Below are 23185 nucleotides of genomic sequence, written 5' to 3'. Positions count from 1 at the left end.
ACTGAGTTGCATTGATTTTGCATACTGTATGCTGACCCTATGCTAATGTGTTTAGCGGAGTTGACCGAAGTATCGACTGACTGATGAGAGTGCTTTAGACATTTGACTCCACAGGGGATGGAAACTGATATCCACTAGTGTATTGGAAAACCTAAGCTGTGTCTAGGGATGGGTACCGAATCCGGTACTTTTAAGGGTATCGACCGAATCACGTCAGTACTAGCGAGTACCGATTCACGTGAGATCCACCGGTGCCACATTTCCGTAATGCAAATGTATATTATTATATATTTTTTTTTAAAAGTGGGCGGCTGGGTGGCACAGCGGACATTGCGCTCGTCACCAACGCAAGAGACACCGGGTTCGACTCCGGCTGTCGGCGTTGCCTCCGGCTTGGGCCAGTCGTCATACTAACTCAATTGGCAGAGTTAGCGGGTGGAAGTCGATAGGTGGTAATCTGGACAGCGACTCCTACAGGTCGGTTGGGGGACGCCTGCACAGCAGACAGGAAATGGCGGGGGTAGTGTGAGCCTCCCACACGTTACACCTCGCCAATGAGAGTCCGCGCTGGCAGGTGAAAAGATGTGACAGGCTGCCTCCTCGTGTATCGGAGGGGACACATGATTCAAGGCTTCTATCCTCCCTACAACCGGCCAGTGGGGGGCATATGCAAGCAACGTTCAAGACAGGGGAGGGGAGAATTGGCACAGCGGGTAATTGGGATGGGAGAAAAATAGAAAAATAGGAGAAAAAGTGGATAAAAAAATAAAATTTAAAGTCAGATGACGTCAACGTTTCGTTTACTGCTAAACAAAACCTATGAAGTGTGCCACACTTTCACGTCAACATCGCTCCGTCGCCCTGGGAGATCTAAAGTTAATCTCAGTCTATGTTCATTTGCCCGGGTTGTGCTATATATACAGCCAGCAAGACCGTATATAGAGTTTGTTTTCAAAAGGAAAGAAAGAACCCGCTGATATAAATGGTGCATTTAATTTGTTCCTCACATTCACCCATTCACTCACACATTCACACACAGCGAGAATCCAACTGGGAACCTTTCCGATTACCAGTAGCCCCTCTACCCCCTGAGCCACTGACAGTGTAAAGGATACTGTAATGCTCGCGGTGCTTGGCGTCATCCTTCATGCGCTGCAGGTGCTTCTGGTGACACTTGAGGCTCCAGGGGTTGTGTTTGAGCTGCGGCTCGGCGCTGCTGTGGCTGCGCTCCAGGCTGTAGGACAGAACATCCGCCTGCTGCAGCCACTCACGCTCCACGTCCTCCGCTAGCTTCAGACTGAGGAGAGGAGAGGGAGAGAGGGAGAGGGGGGGGAGAGGGGGGGGGGAGAGAGAGGGGGGGAGAGAGAGAGGGGGGGAGAGGGAGAGGGGGAGAGGGAGAGGGGGAGAGAGAGGGAGAGAGAGAGGGGGGGAGAGAGAGAGGGGGGGAGAGAGAGGGGGGGAGAGGGGGGGGAGAGGGGGGGGAGGGGGGGGGGGGAGAGAGAGAGGGGGGGAGAGGGAGAGGGGGGGAGAGGGAGAGGGGGAGAGAGGGAGGGGGGAGAGAGAGAGGGAGAGAGAGAGGGGGGGAGAGAGAGGGGGGGAGAGAGGGAGAGAGAGAGGGGGAGAGAGAGGGAGAGAGAGAGAGGGAGAGAGAGAGGGGGGGAGAGAGGGAGAGAGAGGGGGAGAGAGAGAGGGAGGGAGGGGGGGAGAGAGGGAGGGGGAGAGAGGGGGGGAGAGAGGGAGAAAGAGAGAAAGAGAGGGAGCGAGAGAGGGGGGGAGAGAGGGGGAGAGAGAGGGGGGGGGAGAGAGGGGGGGGGGAGAGAGGGGGGGAGAGAGGGAGAAAGAGAGAGAGAGAGGGAAAGAGAGTGAGAGGGGGGAGGGAGAGGGGGGGAGAGAGAGAGGGAGAGAGAGAGGGAGAGGGGGAGAGAGAGGGGGGGGAGAGAGGGAGAGAGGGGGGGAGAGAGAGGGAGAGAGAGAGAGAGAGAGGGGGAGAGAGGGGGGGAGAGAGAGAGAGAGAGAGGGGGAGAGGGAGAGAGGGGGAGAGAGAGAGAAAGGGGGAGAGGGGGGAGAGGGAGAGGGGGGAGAGAGAGAGAGAGAGAGAGGGGGGAGAGGGGGAGAGAGAGAGAGAGGGGGGAGAGAGAGGGAGAGAGGGGGATAGAGAGAGAGGGAGAGAGAGAGAGAGGGGGAGAGGGAGAGAGAGAGGAGGGGGAGAGAGAGAGAGGAGGGGGAGAGAGCGAGGGAGAGAAGAGAGAGAGAGAAAGAGAGAGAGAGAGAGAGAGAGAGCGAGAGAGGCTGGTTACATTCACATCCTCTAGCAGACAGTAACAGGAGGGAGAACAAACACAAATTCTTGACATTCCAACATGAGCATACTCTTGCTGGAAATCGGGTATTGCTCCAGAGCTGCTGGGGGCTGGCAGTGAAGTTGTGCATGGAGGTTGAAGGTTTCGAGGTCTTAGCCTCTGTTTCCTGTAATGTTGCAGTGAATTCTCAAAGCTAGGAGTTCATTAGCTCAGTGTAACTAAAGAGTTAGTACCATTTCTTTCTGCGAGAGATTTCTCGACGTTTCTCGTTGTTGTTCTTTTTAAACCCACAAGGGTTTCTGAGTGCTGTGTTGATCCCATTATGCTCCTCCATGCCGAACACGTGAGCAGTCAAAAGAAATCCATTGCGTTTTCAAATGTCATGACATCTGAATGCCTCCTCTGTGTAGCTTGTAACGTTAGATGGTTTGCCGTCAGACTCTTGTGAATATTATGTGAACGTCAGATGTGCATATGAGATTATCATTAACACAGCAAGTATTCAAAACGAGGAGCACGGGGGACAAATCTGCCAGTAAATAGCCAGAGAAATAGCAGATGTCATTACACTCAAATGATTGAGGTAGGATTAATCTTCCATCTAGGACATTTGAAGGATCCAACATTCTGCTGTGTGTGATAAATGCAGAACATTGTGTCACTTTCTTCACTGGTATCAGATCTTTACTGATACCGATGCCCTATTTGGACCTGGTACTGACCTGAGATCTGACACCAGTATCAAGAGGCAGCGCTGCATCACTAACACTAAGCAGAGGCCGATGCGCTAGTGGACGACTGGGGCAGTGACGGGCTGGAATACACCCACTCTCTGCTGGGCTGCACTCATCGCTGCTCTTTGATGGAAACATTGCACATATCTCTCTATATATATCTCCATAAAAGGAAGCTTGGCATGAATTACTCAAATAAATGTGTGTGTGGTTGTGTGCGCTTACTGTGCATCATGTGATTAGTGGAGTGTTACATAACCCTCTAGCTCTATCTAACCCTGGGATCAGCATCTCCGCAGCAGATGGAACATGTTTACCTGGCACCGAGTGTGTGTTTGTCACTGAGTGTGTGTCTGGCACCAAGTGTGTGTTTGTCACTGAGTGTGTGTCTGGCACCAAGTGTGTGTTTGTCACTGAGTGTGTGTCTGGCACCAAGTGTGTGTTTGTCACTGAGTGTGTGTTTTGTCACTGAGTGTCTGTTTGGCACTGAGTGTTTGTTTGTCACTGAGTGTGTGTTTGTCACTGAGTGTGTGTTTGTCACCGTGTGTGCGTGTGCACGCCCGTGTCCTTGCCAGTGGCTTGTGTTATTGTGTGTTCTCTGCGGGGGGGGACTATGGAGGGATTCGGTTAGTTAATTACTCTGGGCCCGTTGTCATCATCTGCCGAGTTTTAATTATTCAATAAGATCTTCACGAGCCTCAGTGTCGTGGTGTGAAATATGACTCACGTTGATGCGTCAATATTCCTCCCCGACACCGATGCGGTAACAGAGTTACTGTTCATCAGGGAGAATGAACGCACGGGAGGCGTCTGGTTCAACGGCCTCCATGTTCACAGAGACAATTAGTGCCATTAGCCTGTTTCTCTAACTATAGACCACCTGCCAGCTTTGAAGACTAATTCATATGAATTAACAAGGTACTAAAAAAAGAACGGTGTATTTATATATCTCTTTTATCCAAAGCGCTTTACAATTTGTTCCTCACTTTTTACCCGTTCACTCACGCATTCATCGGGTTAAGCAGTTAGGGGTTAAGTGTCTAGCTCAAGGACACTTCGACACGCTGCCCGGGAGCAGTGGGAATGGAGCCGGGAATGGAACCGGGAACCTTCCACTCTACCCCCGGAGCACTACAAGGTGCTGGTAATGTGAGCTAGAGACGCGGCAGCGCGACATCATGCCTAGTGTTTGTTTCACTGCCGGTGTCTCCAGACGTCAGGATGTCAGTTGTCTCACCTCTTGTCCTTGTCTTTGCGCGAGTGGCGGCCGCCTTTAGTGTAGTTGTCGCTGTCCGCCACCAGGGAGGACGGCAGCGCGTTGGCCCGCTTCAGCATCTTGGCCCTGGGCTCGCGGTCGGCTGAGGGGTCCTGGTTCTCCGCTGGGTCGCTGTGGAGCGGGTAGGCGATGAGGAACAGGTTGTCCTCCTCGTCCTCCTCGAAGCTGACCGACACCACGCCTGAGAGAGAGAGATACAGAGAGAGAGAGAGACAGAGAGAGAGAGAGAGATACAGAGACACAGAGAGAGAGAGAGAGAGGGGGGGGGGGGGAGAGGGGAGAAAACAGACGTTGATAAGACATGGTTTTGAGAGAAGCAGTGGATTTATTTCACCAGTAGAGAAGGTTCACCAGTAAAGAAGGTTCACCAGTAAAGAAGGTCTGGAGAATAACCTACTCGGACAGAGCTGTTTGTGTCTGTCTGCACCAATGCACCATGTACTGTATAGCTGACACCTGATAAGAGACCAAACAAGACCTGGACAAGAGATACTGAAGCTTCCCACAACAACACATGTGGACAGAGAGCAAGAGAGAGATAGGGAGGGAGAGAGGGAGAAAGAGAGAAGGGATGGGGACAAGGACAGACTGGGTATGTTTACATATCGATTTGTGTACAGTAGCCACTTGTGTAAACACCCCCCCCCCCCACACACACACACACACACACACACACACACACACACACACACACGCGCACACACACACACACACACACACACACACACACACACACAGACGAGGTCCAATGCAATACTTCAAAGCTTCAAAACTTTCAACGCAGCACGCAGTTTATTGAAGATAATCGTCAGGCTATCACAAACGACAGTGTGATGAACTGTGTACATACACGAACACGAAAGAAACCACGACAGCATGGCCCGACAATAGCCTTATTATAGGTTTGAAGAAAGCCTGAGCTACAGACATTGCAGCACATCCAAAATGACAAGGAACACAAAGTTCTCCTCCACGTTGCATGTGGGTGAGATCTCTACTGTCACGTTCATACTTCAAGCCAGTTTGCCAAAAACACACCAAACCCCCACCGGGCCGTCAGACATCAGCCCACCCTCACGGCCCCCCTGCTGTGGTATGACAGTTAACCCTTTCACTGCCACAATACCAAAGGGTTAACCCTTTCACTGCCACAATACAGGTTAACCCTTTCACTACCACACTACAGACGGTTAGTGTGGTAGTGAAAGGTTAACCTTCTGTAGTGTGGTAGTGAAAGGTTAACCTTCTGTAGTGTGTTAGTGAAAGGGTTAAAGGTGAGGTGTGTGGAAGGAGCCAAATCAAATAACTGAAGAACATAAAACGGTTCGCTAGCATAAAAAGTTAAGGTTTGCTAAAGCGGCGAGGGGTTCACAGCAATAGCAGCCGCATCTTTATGAATGAGGGAAAACATATATATTCAGGTGATAGGGAACTGAAACAACGGAAGAAGAAAAGAGAAAAGTCTGTTTTCTTTTAATACGGGCAGAGGATGTAGACTGATGAATGTTTCCTGACGGCCAGGTTCGCCTTTAGCCTTCTGTACCGGGCGTGATTAGCACTGGTTACTGCACTACACTCAGTAGTATATACCTCATTTGTATATGTTGTACCCAGTGTAACCACCTGTACATCGTATATCGCTGTTGCACTTTACTGCTACATTTTGCACTCTGGTCGGACGCCAAACTTCTTTTCGTTGTACTGTATTTGTGCCGTATGATGACAAAATCATAAATGTCCTGATGAATTGAAAATGGGTGACCCCGATGTAAACAAGACGAAAGTCTTTTTCTGGTCTGCATCCTCTTAGCAGTTGTTTTGTATTGAGCCGTACTGTATTGTACCCATTCTGCAATCTGTTAATAAAGTTTTCAATCAATCAATCATACAGCAGAACAGTGGAGAGCAGAACAGTGGAGAGCAGAGCTTTGCTTTCTGTATTTCACTCCCGACACGGAGGATTTAACTCCTTCTCTTGAATAATTAAGAAGAAGGAAAAACCTGCCGAGCCGGTTAGAATATAATGTGAGTGTGTTTACGAGTCGTGGGTCTAAAATTACACAAAGTATGCGTGTGACACTGGTTTATATACCGGCCCGTCGCCATTCTACCGGTCTCAGTGTCGTCCACGTCATTAGGGACTGGGAGAGGGGACGCTATCTCATTTCTTGATGCTGCGGGGTAAAAAAAAAAAGGGGTATTTCCACACGGTAGTGTCAGCCTGTCCTGGGAGGTCCAGAGGTGTCTGACGGCCCGCCGGGGCTCTCAGGACACAGCGTGCTCCCCGTCTCTCGCGCACCTCGTCTTCCCCCGCCATGGGTCTCTTTAGCGGGACGGCGTGGACAATAGGAAGAGTCTGAACAAGGCAGGGGTCTCACCTAGCGTGGCTTTCAGCCTGCCGGCAGGACACACCGACAGGGAAACACTAGCCTCTGTGTGTCTTCTCCACTTACCTGTTCACCCCGGGCTAGCCTCCTGCTCGTACGTGGGGTGGTAGGCTCTCTCACACACAACCGATAGGGACTCGCCCTCCTGTGGCATGGTCAGGTACAGCACGCGCTTCTCCTGGGTCGGCTCCTAAAATACCTGCATTGGGGGGGGCCGAGGCCCCCCTCGAGATAACACTCCCCTGCATTCCCTACACCGTACACCGCCCCACAACCAATTCCAATGCACCTGCTTGAAAAGCTAATACGGAGTGATTCAGAATCAGAAAGCAAAGAGACAGACAGACACAACAACAGGACGACGCAGCGACGGTCAGAGGAGGCGACGTGAGAAGAAGACTCTCTTACCTCTGTACTGGGGGGTGAATTTCCTCATGGCGGCGGGCAGGCTCTTGTAGAACTGGTGCTCGCGGGGGATGAGCGGCTTGCAGATGGTCTGCTCCCCGAAGCGCAGCACGCACGAGTGGCCACCCACCTGGTGGACGAAGGGCTCAAGCATCACTCCTTTCTCCCCGTAGCCCTGCTGCTGCTGCTGCTGCTGCTTCTGCTGCTGCTGCTCCTGCTGTTTCTCTGCCTCCATGGCCCCCTGGGCCTGGGCCTCCACTGCCGGACTCATCCTCCTCTGGACTCGACCGCGACACCTCGGGCATTAGCCTCCTCGGCACACACCCAGGCCGTAGCTGGGCAGAGGGACACTCCACACGCACACAAGTGCAGCCCCGTGGAGAAAACGAGTCCTGGGCTGGTTGTTTATCTAGGTCCCTTGCTCCTCTGCGTCCTCAGGGGCCGTTCTAACGACGATCCGTTTCCTCTGCGTAGAGAGAGATTCTGCTGGTCGACAAAAACACAAAGAGACAGGAAGGAGGAAGAGAGAGAGAGAGAGAAGCGTTTCAGCGTTTGCGTGATGTTTACGTCCTCTCGTCTTTAGTAAAGCAGCCTGCTGATTCTTGTAGCTGGAAAAGGAGCTAAAAAAAAAGGCTTTTGTTTGTACGTCCTGTGGGTCTGTGGCAGCGCTGTACTGGTCCTGCGTCTGCGTCTCTGTCTCCACTGCAGAGTCTAACTGACAGGCAGCACTGGCTCGCGACTGGTAAACCCCTAGCTAGGCTGACACTCGGCCCGCCCCCTCCTCAACCCCGATCCACCAATCAGGAGCGACAGAGGCAGGTTGTTGGGTGGTAACCCTTCCGAGGGAAACAAAGACGGGAGGGTGGGAGGAGGGGATGTGGGGGTCTGGGGGAGGGGAGAGACAGAGAGCGAGAGAGACAGAGAGAGAGGGAGAGAGAGAGAGAAAAAAGGAAGATAAAAACAGAGAGGGAGGGAGGGCAGAGCTGAACTCAGCTGTTTTCCCTCAGTGTGACAGTAAGGCTTTAACAACATGACAGAACAGGCAGCCTTTCCTCCTTTCAAGAGAGAGAGAGAGAGACAAAAAGAAAGAGAGAGGGAGGGGAGGGAGGGAAGGAAGGAAGGAAGGATAACAGAATGAGAGACGGAAAGAAAGAAATAGAGCGAGGATAAAACAATACAGGTGCCCCCTTGTCCTCACGCCAGCCAACATAAACACAGTCAGCCGCTGGTCGGCAGCGCAGACAGAACTCCAGCTCGGAGTGGGAAGCGCCCGCGGCCGCGTGTGATTGTTGGGTTGTGGGCGAATACAGTGCAAGTTACCATCTTCATTTTAGTGTAGGAAGTTAAGGCACAGATCCGACAGAGGCCACGTGGGCCGCTGTCTGTCCTGCGTTGTTTACAATGGAGAGAAGAACCTCCAGGAACAGTCTATCATTTATTTATTTTATTTAACCAGGCAGGTCAATTAAGAACACATTCTTATTTACAATGACGGCCTGGCGTAGGGTAACACAGGGAAAGGGGGGAAAAAAAGACAAGGTGTGTAATAACCTCATGTTATTACCGTATGTAATAATTAAACGTTTTAGTTCTTTGAGGATTGTTTCTTTGATTTATTATCTTTTAGGATTGGTTCTTTTATATCGTTTTATGGTAATCCGTTTATTTTAAAAACAGTTTCAGTAGTTCCTTTAGATTTGTATGCTTGTAAATGTTTGTTGTCTTGAGTTGTCTGTCTGAGACCAAGGACCACAATGTAAACAAGTCCTCGGACTTTATTGTGTTTTTATCCTTGATATACCCTGAGATGCATATAATTTTTGTATCATGTATTCTACAATTATAATAAACATCAAATAAATAAATAAATCCCCTTTAAAAGTAGTGAGGGGGATCAATTTCTCATCGTTGCATAATTATTATAGTTGGGAAGTGCCAGTGAACTTGTGATGCAATGTTAATAGTAGGATTAAAACTAAGGATTAACTTCTAAACTGGATAAAATCATGGTTTATAATTTAATTCTGCCAAATTTCAATTCAAGCAATATGAAATGAAAACCTCTCTAATCCTAAATTCATTTGAATTCTGTTGCTCCAAAACTTTTAAGCTCCAATTGAAACTTTGATCTGGGATTAACTTTTAAACTCGACAGTTGAGGCGGTATAACCTTTACGATGGCTGCGTTTTTAGACAGATCGAGTGAAATGAGAGTTCCTGTGAGAAAGATAATGATCTGACTCAACCGAAAATGTGTTTTACAAAGATGAAAGATATTTCTCAAAAGAAGAGAAGGTTTCTCTGCCCAGCCATGAGCTGATGAAAAGTAATGTTAGTTAGCTAGATACAACCAGCAGGCAGCAGAGTGAAGAAATTTAAAAATAGTGTTAACTTTTGCCATTTTTTGTTTGTTTGTTTTTATTACATTTTAACATCACAGTAGTCCTTTTTAGATGCAAAGCTTCTCTATGATTGGCAACATCACTAACTCATTCACCCACTCATTCATTCACTCCGTAATTCACTCACTTAGCCACTCTGCCCCTAGTGGCGGCTCACAGGTATGGCACTTTGTGTAAGACCAGTTCACTCTATGCAAAAATGCTTTGCATCTATGATGGTATGTGTCCTCGTTTTATTTACTTTGTTTAGCCAAAAAGGCCAGTAATAAGGTTATAAAATCACTATCATCTTGATTCAGACTACGGTTAAAAAGGGTTTAAATACAGGTTTACACCAGGCATTCTCACAGTGCAGCCCACAGGCCAATGGCAGCCCTCGGAAACCTTTCTGGTGGCCCGCGATGAGGTAAGATGTAAATGCATGTGTTATATTTGGTCTGGTTCCAGTTCCAGTACAGTTTTAAACCAACAACATCACACAGTACTTTGCTTTTAAGAAGGTAAAACAGCGCCCCCTGGGCTAAACTGTCAAGTTAGGACTGACAACTTGTTGAAAGCTTGCTAGGCTACTGGTTACTCGCGAGTAATTACAAATGATTTCTGGGTTCTGTTTTTTCTTGGGTGGCCAATGTTGGGTCGCTAAATTGGCGCTCATTCATCAAAAACGTAACCACCATTAAACTTAGATTGACTAAAATAGGATTACACTTGAATTGTGCAACATACATACAATCTTAAATCTGCATTTACTCAACTAACCGCCTCGGCCAGTCCTCAGGACTCCCTGGAAGAAGAGATCTTGTATCTCAATGGGACATTCCTGGATAAATAAAGGATAAAAAAAAAAAAAAAAAAACAGCGGCCATCAGGCTCCACAACAGTGGGCAGGGACTGCTGCCAGACATCCAACTACAAGGAACCCCACCTAAAAGGACAATATATACTTACCTTATGCATACCGCACCTTATGTGTATACTGTATACTTCATCAGAGCATATATTTAGCATTTAGGCATTTTTAGATTATATATTAGATTATATTTAGATTATTGGATTATTAGATTATATATTGTAACTATATTTATTAGTGGTGGGGGAAAATATCGATACAGTATAGTATCGCGATACTTTGCGTGATCTATCCCCAGGCCATCAGGCTGCTAAACGAACAATGAACACTACACAACAACCACCAAACGCACATAGCACACACATCCACACGCACACACTCACTTTAAACAAACACACTGTAGCACCCACTCCACACTTTATAGCACACACCCACTTTAAACAAACACACTGTAGCACCCACTCCCCACACTTTATATTTATTGATGAAGGATTGCACTACAACTCGTACACCTTACTGTAAATTGTACCTAAATTGTACCTCATCCCATTTCTGCTTTGCACTATATAGTACTGTACATTAGTACACTGCATAGTATTGTATATTATATGGTAACTCAGAACATTGTACATATGTCTATACCGAACACTGTGACCTCATTTTCTTCTTCTAAATTACATGCTATACTATGTTATTTGATACTATCTTGTCTAGCACAGTCTCTGGAGCGTAACAGTAAGAAGCATTTTGTATGAAAGTATTCTGTACTTCTGTATGACAACTATTAAAGAAACTAAACTAAACTAAACTAAAGATACTGTATCGGTACAAGGACGCCAAGTATCGATATTTTATTATGCAATTTTTTTTTATTTATTATTATTAATTTTTTTATAAGGAAGTTGCATTGTTCATTTCAATACCTGTAATAGTACAGGTATTATTATTATTATTACAGGTAAACTGTATTTTCCCAGTCTCCAAAATCACAGCCGACTCGACACATGAAAATTCCTCCACACTGGAAAGCCGTAAATCAACTTGCCGGCTCTTTCCACAGCAAAACGGTAGGCTTGGCACCTTGGTTGAGAAATGCAGGCTTCAGTCTATGTTGTTTAGTCTATCTGTTCAGTCCTGTTCAGTCCTGTTTCAAGATGCACACTGCTGCTCTTCTTCTTCTTCTTATTTGAATTTCCGGCAGAGTAGACGCATCGTGGCGTATTACTGCCCTCCGCAATTCTTTTTATGGGCTCTTCTTCTTCTCCTTCTTCTCCTTCTTCACCTTCTTTTTCTTCTTCTACTGGACCCCGTCATCAACTACATTGTCCATTGGAGTGCAGCTACTGCTGCTACTTCCTGCCTGAGCAGGCTGAGCCCCCCTCCGCGGGACCCTCCTTGCCCCCTGCTATCTTATCCTGGGCTGCTTTGTCCCTCGCAGCCTTGTCCCTCGCAGCCCCCTCAGCCAATTCACTATACACCTCCTTCCAGTCCAGACCTTCCAATCCCAGATGTTGAACCGCTATCCTAACAATCATCTTCACCATCTCTGTTCTACCCTTAGCCTCTGCCATACCAGTAACTACCCCTGCCACGAAGGCCACAATACCTAATTTCTCCTCCCTTCCCCTCTCTCTTTCCACCTGCTCTACCCTCACTGCCAAATGCCCTCCTTCAACCCCCTGCACCCTTTCTTGGCTACCCTGTCCTGCCCTGCTAACCGCCCCAGCATACGTCAACTTACCCTCCCTTCTCTCTCTCCGATCCGCGACCTCCTTCATCATCACCTCGCACCCCCGAAACGCTACACTATGCTCCCCACCACAACTACAGCACTTCGGCTTCACTCCCTCTCCACAATTCCCATATTCATGTTCCCCGCCACACCTAGCGCACCTCAGCCCCTTCCTACACGTGGTAGCTATATGGCCAAACCCCTGGCACCTATAGCACCTAAGAGGATTATGAACAAATTCCCTAACCCTATACATCCTACGCCCTACAAACACCTCCCTAGGAACAACCCCACCCTCAAACGTAATCACTACCGTCCCCGTCACTGCCCTCTCTGCTCCCCTCTTCATCCTTTCTGCACTCTTAACTATGCCATTACGCCCGTTCTCCATTAGCTCTTCCACCAGCTGCTCTACTGTAACCTCGACCGGTACCCCAGCTATCACCCCCTTACATCCCCCCCCCCTCTTCTCCCCTACTCTCGCCACCTTACTTATACCCACCCCCCCAATGCTCCGCATCTTCCTAGCCACCTCCACCTGCCCCTCACTACCACACCCTACGGCCAGATTCCCATCCCACAAAACTCTCGCGTACTTTACCTCCCCTAATTGCTCGGCAATGAGTTTGGGCCACTCGAGCCTACCTACTTTCCTCTCACCCCTCTCCCCCTCAAGCCTGACCACTATATGGATCACTTCCGCTTTTGCTACATCTTTTCCAGCACCCTCGTCTCCCAGCCCACTTGAGCTATCGTCCCCCACTTTCTTCCTCTTCCCCCCTTCTCCCCCACTCTCCTCCCCCCTACTCTCACCCGACCCCTTACCCTTGCCCTGGCTATCCCCATCACTGTCGTCCCTCTCCGTCTGCTTCTTCCTCTTCTTCCCCACCGTTTCCCACACCTCCTTCTCCATCTCTTCTTTCTCCCTCTCCTCCCCACTGTACTCCATTCCGTCATCGCTATCGTCCTCGCCCTCCTCACACCATTTACTTCCATCACCATCCTCCCAATACCCTGGACAGCCGCTCACAGGCCGGGGCCACCAATCGCGAGGTCTTCCCTGTTTCCGATCCTCCATATCTACTCCGTTCGCCTCCCACCACCGACTACTACCCCTACACATGTCTTCGTTGCACAGTTCCGGCGGACGCAGACGCCGCCACTCTGCGCACCTCTCAAAATCCATCTTTCCACAGCTAAACGGTCGGCACACGAGAATTGTTGAATTTGAATAGATACAAATGTTCTAGAATGTTCTATTATGAAATCATACTGTGACATCACAAATGTTCTAGAATGTTCTATTATGACATCACACCGTGACATCACAAATGTTCTAGAATGTTTTATTATGACATCATACTGTGACATCACAAATGTTCTATTATGACATCATACTGTGACATCACAATGGAACATGTTTGAGTTCCATGATTAAATGAGTCTTTTTTCATTCAGTATTCAATATTGTCTGATTCAATATTAACATTCAGTATTCAATAGTGTCTGATTCAATATTAACATTCAGTATTCAAGTAGAACAGCTAGCTAGCCATTGTGGACACTCACCTTTCCACAGCTAAACCAAGGCTTCTTGTTTGAGAAATGCAGGCTTCAGTCTATGTGTTCTTTAGTCTATTAGTCAGGACTGTCCTTCAGTCGTTTCAAGATGCAGAGAATTGTTGACTATATATAGATACACAAATGTTCTAGAATGTTTGGTTATGCCATCATACAGTGACATCACAAAGGTTCTAGAATGTTTGGTTATGACATCATCACAAATGTTCTAGAATGGTTGATTATGACATCATACTGTGACATCACAAATGTTCTAGAATGTTCTATTATGACAAATAAGACGGTTCAATGACTTTATCTAAATCCAATCAATATTCCTAATGACGTTTCAATGTAAGGTTATACAAATAAACATATAAACATTCATCTAATACAATAACCTAAATATATAGCTTTGGCTCCTACACACCTTGTTGCCCATATGCGCATGTCCAGAGTTAATTATGTTGTTATATTGTTTACACTGCCTTTTTATCCTTTTTTTTTTTTACTTCTCCACTGTACTATAATTGTATGACCTGTACCATGTCTTCTACTACCTGTACCTCCCCTCCCCCCTCCCCCATGCTGCTATGATGCCTGAATTTCCCCAAGGGGATCAATAAAGGAATATCTTATCTTATCTTAAACCTAGTAATCTAGTTGTACAGTTTACTACTCAGTGTTTAGGAGGAGGACTCAGTGTTTAGAAGGTAGTGGAGGAGGACTCAGTGTTTAGGAGGTAGTGGAGGAGGACTCAGTGTTTAGGAGGTAGTGGAGGAGGACTCAGTGTTTAGGAGGTAGTGGAGGAGGACTCAGTGTTTAGAAGGTAGTGGAGGAGGACTCAGTGTTTAGGAGGTAGTGGAGGAGGACTCAGTGTTTAGGAGGTAGTGGAGGAGGACTCAGTGTTTAGGAGGTAGTGGAGGAGGACTCAGTGTTTAGGAGGTAGTGGAGGAGGACTCAGTGTTTAGGAGGTAGTGGAGGAGGACTCAGTGTTTAGGAGGTAGTGGAGGAGGACTCAGTGTTTAGGAGGTAGTGTAGGAGGACTCAGTGTTTAGGAGGTAGTGGAGGAGGACTCAGTGTTTAGGAGGTAGTGGAGGAGGACTCAGTGTTTAGGAGGTAGTGGAGGAGGACTCAGTGTTTAGGAGGTAGTGGAGGAGGACTCAGTGTTTAGGAGGTAGTGGAGGAGGACTCAGTGTTTAGGAGGTAGTGGAGGAGGACTCAGTGTTTAGAAGGTAGTGGAGGAGGACTCAGTGTTTAGGAGGTAGTGGAGGAGGACTCAGTGTTTAGGAGGTAGTGGAGGAGGACTCAGTGTTTAGGAGGTAGTGGAGGAGGACTCAGTGTTTAGGAGGTAGTGGAGGAGGACTCAGTGTTTAGGAGGTAGTGGAGGAGGACTCAGTGTTTAGGAGGTAGTGGAGGAGGACTCAGTGTTTAGGAGGTAGTGGAGGAGGACTCAGTGTTTAGGAGGTAGTGGAGGAGGACTCAGTGTTTAGGAGGTAGTGGAGGAGGACTCAGTGTTTAGGAGGTAGTGGAGGAGGACTCAGTGTTTAGGAGGTAGTGGAGGAGGACTCAGTGTTTAGGAGGTAGTGGAGGAGGACTCAGTGTTTAGGATTTTTTTCTTTTTTAGATTAAGTTAAAAAACAAGATTTCACTATTTCTATACATTGTCGATGACGGTATATATGCCAGCCCTAGTAGGAGGGAAGAGGAGGGGTTGGTTGGCTGGTTGGTAGGTAGCGCTGAGAGCTGAAGCTGCAGTCAGGAGTGGAAACTATAATCCCCCCCCCCCCCCCTTCTCTTCTTGACAGATTACCATGGCAGGCAAAATAACATCTGATTAAGCCTGTTGCTCACCGCTGTGTTCATCCACGTGTGACCACCTTTTGGCTGTTTGTGTGGGAGTAAGCCATGTGTGGCGCGCTCTTTTGTTCGTCTTTGTGTGTGTGCACGATTGCATGTGCACGTGCACGTCTGGACTAGCCTATGGAAGGTAGATTGTATGTAAGTAAGCACCCTAGTATTTTGTGTGTTGTGTATATATGTCCAGTGTGTGCACTATCGACCACAGATAAAAAGGTACATAATGTCCGTTATGTTACAACCATAAGTAATATATTTACATCTTGTATAAGTAATATATTTATGTTTCGTATGGGCAAAAGTCCAAAACAAACACTGCGACTGGGAGACGAACCAACATGTCGCGGGTGAGTGCTCTCACCACTAGACTGAGAGACACCTACCCACCTATACTATGATTAAGGTTTGTTTGAACGTTTAACGGTTATGGTTAAAGGAAAACTCCAACATTTTGGGAAATTAGCTTATTTGCCATCTACCCTGGAGTTAGACAAGAAGATGCATACCTTTTTCTTCTCTGTGCATGCAGGAGTAGAAAGACGTTGGGAACTAGGCTAATGGAGGAACCTACTTCCAGTGACTGACGCTAAGCTAGGCTAACGGTGCGCGTCTTCCTACTCCTACTGCATGCACAGAGAAGAAAAAGGGTATGTATCTTCTTGTCTAACTCCAGGGTAGATGGCAAATAAGCTAATTTCCCAAATTGTTGGAGTTTTCCGTTGAGATAGAAAGCTAGGGTTAAGGTTAATTTAAGGTAACAGTGTGGTTAAGTTTAGGGTCAGGGTTTGGGTGAGGCTATTAGAAAAGTGTGTCTTGGTAGTCTTGAGCTAAAGGCACTTGCCTCCCATGCGAGTGTCCCGGGTTCGTTCCCTAGTTAAAAGGGACATTATTGTGTACTTACAAAACTAACTGAAACTATATTGTGTACTTACAAAACTAACTGAAACTATATTGTGTACTTACCAAATGAACTGAAACTATTGTTTACTTACAAAACTAGCAGAAATATACAGAACATATATTTAGTTTTAGTCTTTGTAGATTTGTTCATATTTGTCAACACAATAGGCATGAGGAGGTATTGGTGTATGTGTTCATTGAAACTGGGACGTCTACAAGAATGTGAGTCAATTACCTTCACAAAGTGATGTGTTTGTATTATTACACAATACCTATTCTGAACTTCTTAAATCTTGCCTCTGACAAATAACACCCACATTATAATAATACAATTTAAAAAACGATACTGAAATTCATTTAAAAAAATGATAAACTCAAAACTAGCAAACCCACCTTGGGTACTAACTGAAACCAAACTGAATTGAAAGCAAAAATTTAAAACAAAGATTTAAATAAAAACAAATTAAAATACAAAACTCTAATAACCCTGGTGCAGACGTGAATGATGTAGCCTACCAGTGTTTGTTAGTTCAGCGAGCGGGACATGAACTGGCTTTAGTGGGGCCAGAGTCAGAAAGCTTCGCACTAATCTCTCTAATCCAACTTCTTGGAAAACACTGCATGGCTGGAAAGTGGGCCATGGCGAACAAGCAGGGGTTGAACATGAGTGTGCATGCAGACACACCTGAACACACACACACACACACACACACACACACACCGCTAAACACATGCACAGTCTCCGATTCTCTGCACGCACACAAGGAGCTGCCCAGTACAACCACAGTCCGACAGTGTTGGCCACTAGGAGCTGCCCAGTACAACCACAGTCTGACACTGTTGGCCACTAGGAGCTGCCCAGTACAACCACAGTCCGACAGTGTTGGCCACTAGGAGCTGCCCAGTACAACCACAGTCTGACACCGTTGACCACTAGGAGCTGCACAGTACAACCACAGTCTGACACTGTTGACCACTAGGAGCTGCCCAGTACAACCACAGTCTGACACGGTTGACCACTAGGAGCTGCCCAGTACAACCACAGTCTGACACTGTTGACCACTAGGTGCTGCCCAGTACAACCACAGTCTGACACTGTTGGCCACTAGGAGCTGCCCAGTACAACCACAGTCTGACACTTTTGACCACTAGGTGCTGCCCAGTACAACCACAGTCTGACACTGTTGACCACTAGGTGCTGCCCAGTACAACCACAGTCTGACACTTTTGACCACTAGGAGCTGCCCAGTACAACCACAGTCTGACACTGTTGGCCACTATGAGCTGCCCAGTACAACCACAGTCTGACACAATAAGGTAAATAATGTACGTTATGTTATAGCCACAAGTAATATATTTACGTGTTATATAAGTCATATATTTACGTTTTGTGTCTGTAAAAGCCCAAAAGAAACAGAGACTGGGAGACAAACGAACAATGATTGTGGTCGTGGGCGAGTGCTCTCACCAGCATGACACCCACCCACCCTGATACAAGCACAGAAATACTATGATTATGGTTTGTTTTAATGTTTAACAATTATGGTTAAGATATAAAGTTAGGGTTATGGTTAGTTAAGGTAACAGTGTGGTTAACATAGGGTTAGGGATCGACAGTTATAGTTAGTTTAAGGTAACCGTGTGGTTATGGTTATGGTTAGTTTAAGGTAACAGTGTGGTTATGGTTAGTTTAAGGTAACAGTGTGGTTAAGGTTATGGTTATTTTAAGGGTAACAGTGTGGTTAAGGTTATGGTTATGGTTAGTTTAAGGTAACAGTGTGGTTAAGGTTATGGTTTGGGCGAGACTAGGAACAGTGTGTCTTGGTAGTCTTGATGTAAAGTCACCATGTGAGCACAGCAGCGGAACTCAAACGTCTTATGAAAACATTAAAAGCTTACTTTTAAAAAGAAATATGCAATATACTGTATGTACTTATTTGTAATATACACATTGTACATTTTCAATAATCTACATATTACTACTACTTATGGCCATAACATAACGTACAATATGTACGTTTTTTCCTGGCGTTGATTAGTACTTTACATTTTTTATTTCTTTTTAACTTGTTTATTTACATATTTCAAGAGAGATCTGGGCTGACCAGGCAGGTTCCAGGTTGTAACTGAGTTACGTCAGCAGGTTGTTGGACAACCTTCTCCTTTCGTCACCCTCCATTCAGAACTGCTGCTTCCCTCCGAGGTCATTTATTAGTTTCTGCTGAAAACGTCACCGCTGCCTTAGGCTTCCATTGTATCTGAAAATGTGTCTCAAACACCAAAATAAACCCACGGAAGTCTCCACATCCCACTAAAACACCACGCTAACATCTGAGGTGCATTTATTTTCCGGAAACGTCCCCCCCCCCAGAAAAGTTGCCATATTGTGCCTTAATACTAGGGGTGGGACGATACATCGATCCAGATCGATACATCGATGTAATTATCAACAATCGAATCGGATCGATGCGATGTAATAAGATCGATTCATATCGATACTCTTATTTTGAAAATCCTGTGGCGAGTCTCATATCCGCCCAAGAACAGCAGTAGCTCCGTGTGTGTAGATGTTACAGCATAGCATTCTCCCTTTCTGTGTGTGTGTGTGTGCGCGCGTCTTTGGAAAGACCAGATGAGGTCAGAGGAGTTTGATGTTTAAATGTTATTTAAACATAAACAATATAATACATAATAAATGTAGGCCTATACATGATCATGCAACATCAACAAATTGTTGTAGGAACGGTTTGGGAGAGGGAGGTTGTGAGTTTTGAGTTCCAAAAAATGGAGCTTAAAGTTTAAAGCTCAATATATAAAAACGTGGCACTTTACAGTGAACAGGAGGTCTATTTGTATTAAAAACAATAGATTGATTTTCCTTTAAATGTCTGGAAGAGCTCAAAAATACAAATGTCAAATGATATTTTCATTACCTTTTTTTTGTTGATCTAAATGTTACTGATTGTGTTAAATGGGCATATGATATCATCTCATATCGATCGCAGGCACCTGAATCTAATCGTATCGTATTGTATCGTGAGAGACTTTGTGATATCGGCAAATATCGTATCGTTGTCCAAAGAATCGATATCGTATCGTATCATGATGAAACTGGTGATTCCCACCCCTACTTAATACAGTGTCTAAAAAGGACGTAGAGGAATTATTTCTCAGGTACTGGTATTATAGCCTATATCCCAATGGCAAAGCTTTTCAGAAGACATGTGACACTTAAGATGTTAGTCTCATGTGTGTGTTTAAGATGCCCTTTCAGATGCACTGGAAGGCAATGCCAGTGGTGAATTGGAAGAAAATAACTACTGCATTTTTCCATAAACGATTTTTGTATCAAGGCAAGAATGACTTGGAGCCCACATGTCAAAAACACTGGTATGATCATTTAACCCGACTACACACATGCTCCCACCTACAACACATGGGGCCCTGTTTCTGTGAATCTGGAAGCAAGCGCAAAGTCAGGCTTAAGTTCAGAGTGCTGGTGCATGTGGGTGTATTTTTGTTAATTTGGGAGGGATGTTTTTGGCAAATAGCTAGGCTAGCTGGTCCGTATCCACTTCTGTTCATTTGTGCTAAGCTAGGCTAGCTTGCAGCCGGATGGATAGCTTTCTACTGAACGCACAGAGAGGAGATTGATATCAATCTTCTTGTCTGACTCTGGAGAAGGTGGTGAGTGCATTTCCCATAATGTTGGCGTGTTCCTGTACAATATGGGAACGGCTATGTCAGAACAACTATATCAGGCTCTACCCGTGCCATCTGATTATGAATGAATGGACAGGCTACTTTATGATTGTATGATACACTTGTGATCCATAGCCTATTGAAATGAGTCATTTCAATTCATATACAGTATATACTTGACCACATCGTGCACAACTGTACAGCCCTAGCCTATTTAATTTTTTATTTTATAATTATATTTTACTTCTATTTTAATTTAGTTTAATTTACTTATTCTACCTTTTATTTTATTCTACCGAAATTGTCTCTGTTATTAATGTCGCACCAAACGACCAAATCATTCCTGGTATGTGTAAACTACTTAGCAATAAAGAGTCGACCTTTCTGATTCTGATTAATTAATTCAGGCATCATATCTAAGAGCAATTCATGATCTCCATAGATTGATTGAAACCTTTATTTATACTCGGGTGAGCTCTGAGGTGAGGCCACCTCATTTACAGAACTGCTGAGTGTACAACAAGATAAAACAACAAAACAATGGGCCTCATTCATGAAGCTGTGGTGTCACATTAAGGGAGTCTTTCATATAAGAACAGATTTTGTTCTTAACTAGCATTTCCTCTTACTTTGTTCTTACCTGGGATTCAGCAAAGTTTTCTTATTGTTGCTTTTTTCTCAGGCAAGAACAAATTATAAGAGTGGTCGAGAGCACTCTTACCAAAATAAGAAATTCTTACCCAGATGAGAAACATTTAAAAAAGCCTACCATTCATAATAATAATAATAATACATACGATTTATATAGCGCTTTTCCTAATTCTCAGACACTTTACAAAACAAACAATATAATACAATACAGTTTTAGTAGATAAAATAAAGATATATATAAAATGGTGAGAGAGGAAGGAGTTCATGGGTTGAAAGCAAACCATTGGTCAATTGCCCCCAAATACAGTACCCCCAAATACGACTTTATAAACCCATGCAGAACTTTTCAATAATTATTATTATAACTTATTGCGTGCGTTCTGCTTTTGAAATGGATTATATATTGCTGTTAGAACAGTTAGATGCTGGCTGCCTAGGCCGTACGCATATAACGCATATTTACAACCTCTCCTCTCCTCTCCTCTCCTCTCTTATCTTCTCTGTATAAATGTAGCAGTACTGTCTATCTGTATGTCATGTATGTCATTTATGATGAATTGAAAATGGGGGACCCTGATGTAAACAAGACGAAAGTCTTTCTCTGGTCTGCAGCCCCTTAACAATTGTGTGTATTGAGCTGTACTGTATTGTACCCATTCTGTAATCTGTTAATACAATTTTCAATCAATCAATCAAAACTCTGCTCCACACCTAAAGTTCTGAGCGCACTCTGAGTTTTAGCCACGGACATTTTAGAGAGATGACAGGTGACAGATCCGGTATTTCCGAACCTATAGGTTCAGAAATACCGGATCTGTCACCTGTCATCTCTCTCTGAAAGGAGAGAGCATTATGGATCAGCGGCATTATATATCAGTATACTGCGCGCCGCGATTGGTTCTTGACAAGCCTGCAGCCAGTCGTTCAGTATGCCTACTTTGCTGGAACGATTTATTTCGCACTATACAGTACGTATACGTATAAGTACAAGTATCAGATTAACACACATGCGATGAGCGACCCACAGGAACACACACACATGCACTGAGTCGCAAGTCGTGTGTGTGTCATTTTGAGATCGCAAAGCGCTTCCTGTTGAATATATCAGACAGGGATCAGATGGCGAAACTCGTCTGTTTTACACCCGCCTCATTAGCCTTATAAGGAGATGGTGGGCGTGTCTGTATGCAAATGAATTTAGCGTGAACACGCTTTTGAGTTTAAGAATGAGTGGGATTCAGCATGCAAATATCCTGGGTACGCACAGATTTTGACATTAAAAACAGTTACAACATGAATCATTTAGAAATTAAATCAGACATTTAAATTCCCTAAGGGAAGGAAGAACTTTCAACTTTAACTTTGATTGAATGTCATTCCAGGACTTTGGGGCTGCATAAGAGAATGCTGTCCTGCCGAGTCCGGTACTAGTCTGTGGTACTTTAAATGTGATCCAGTTACTAGATCGTGTTTGATGGGCTGGAGCATTCCTGTCCAACAGGGCAGCTGTTTGCCGGTCAATGCCTTGAAAATGTACAAGAGCCAATGATAGTCTCGCCGAGCTGCCAGGGATTGACCCAACAAAAAGTTTAAATGATAGGAGGCGGCGAGCAGGTCATTATTCTGGCCTGTCTCACAAAATGTAACATGAGTCTGATGTCACTCCTCTACAAGCCAAAGAGAATATAGAGCCTGTATAAATCTCTTTGCACTGCTGTGGTCAGGCAAGCGCTACCGAAGTCTCATGGCAGTATAGAGAGACTCGAAGGGAGCTTCCATCCCCAGGCCATCAGGATGCTCAATGACTCTATGCAACACCAACCCATCCATTCTACATTCATTGCACACACATCCACATGCACTCACTTTAAACATCCACCTTCAACATTCACTTTAAACACGTTTTAACACTATACCATATTTGATCTATGTATTACTAAGATTTGCACCACACCTCATTTTTGCATTTTGTTTAGTTCAACTTTAGTTTTCTATATTGTATATTGTGTAGGGCTGTCCCCGACTAAGGATTTGGATAGTCGACTTTGATTGGGTTACATTTTCAGATAGTCGACTACCCCCCTGAATGCAAAAAAATTAATAAAAAAATAATAATATGTATATATATTTTTTATCATTCAATTTGGGCTGTGTGTGGTGCTTAACTCATTCATGGCCTTTTCCTCATCTGCACTGACTAGTGCCAGCTTTTCTTGACCGTTTTCACGATATTTCACGATCTTTGCGGATCTATTATATGCTATATTATAGCTATGGAGACAATAGTATGGCTCATTTGACAAGCACTATTTATAGTCCAACATGTAAAAAAAAAGCGTTTGTTTCTACACACTGTAGTTTGTAGTTTATTACACGCTGAACATCGCCCATTTCCAAAATAATCCAGTCTTTTTCCATAGATCGCG

The 23185-nt window shown here is 45.4% G+C and overlaps 1 protein-coding gene across 2 annotated transcripts in view; it reads right to left on the bottom strand.

Annotated features, from left to right (window-relative positions):
• LOC311231171 (inositol hexakisphosphate kinase 2-like) overlaps nt 1–23185 on the bottom strand; it is a 107913-nt gene that overhangs the window by 4191 nt on the left and 80537 nt on the right. The window contains exons 5-7 of one of the 2 annotated variants that reach the window (XM_084317686.1): nt 7106–7588; nt 4272–4491; nt 1116–1297 (exon numbers count right to left, since the gene is read on the bottom strand). In XM_084317686.1, coding sequence (XP_084173812.1) covers nt 1116–1297; nt 4272–4491; nt 7106–7373 — 670 coding nt within the window. In that variant the 5' untranslated portion in view covers nt 7374–7588. The remainder of the gene's footprint in view (nt 1–1115; nt 1298–4271; nt 4492–7105; nt 7589–23185) is intronic. The other variant, XM_084317685.1, reaches the window with a different exon arrangement.

The sequence above is a fragment of the Notolepis coatsorum genome (assembly GCF_963971535.1).
Source record: "Notolepis coatsorum genome assembly, chromosome: 6".
Classification (NCBI taxonomy): Eukaryota; Metazoa; Chordata; class Actinopteri; order Aulopiformes; family Paralepididae; genus Notolepis; species Notolepis coatsorum.
This window is presented reverse-complemented; position numbering and strand designations above follow the sequence as displayed.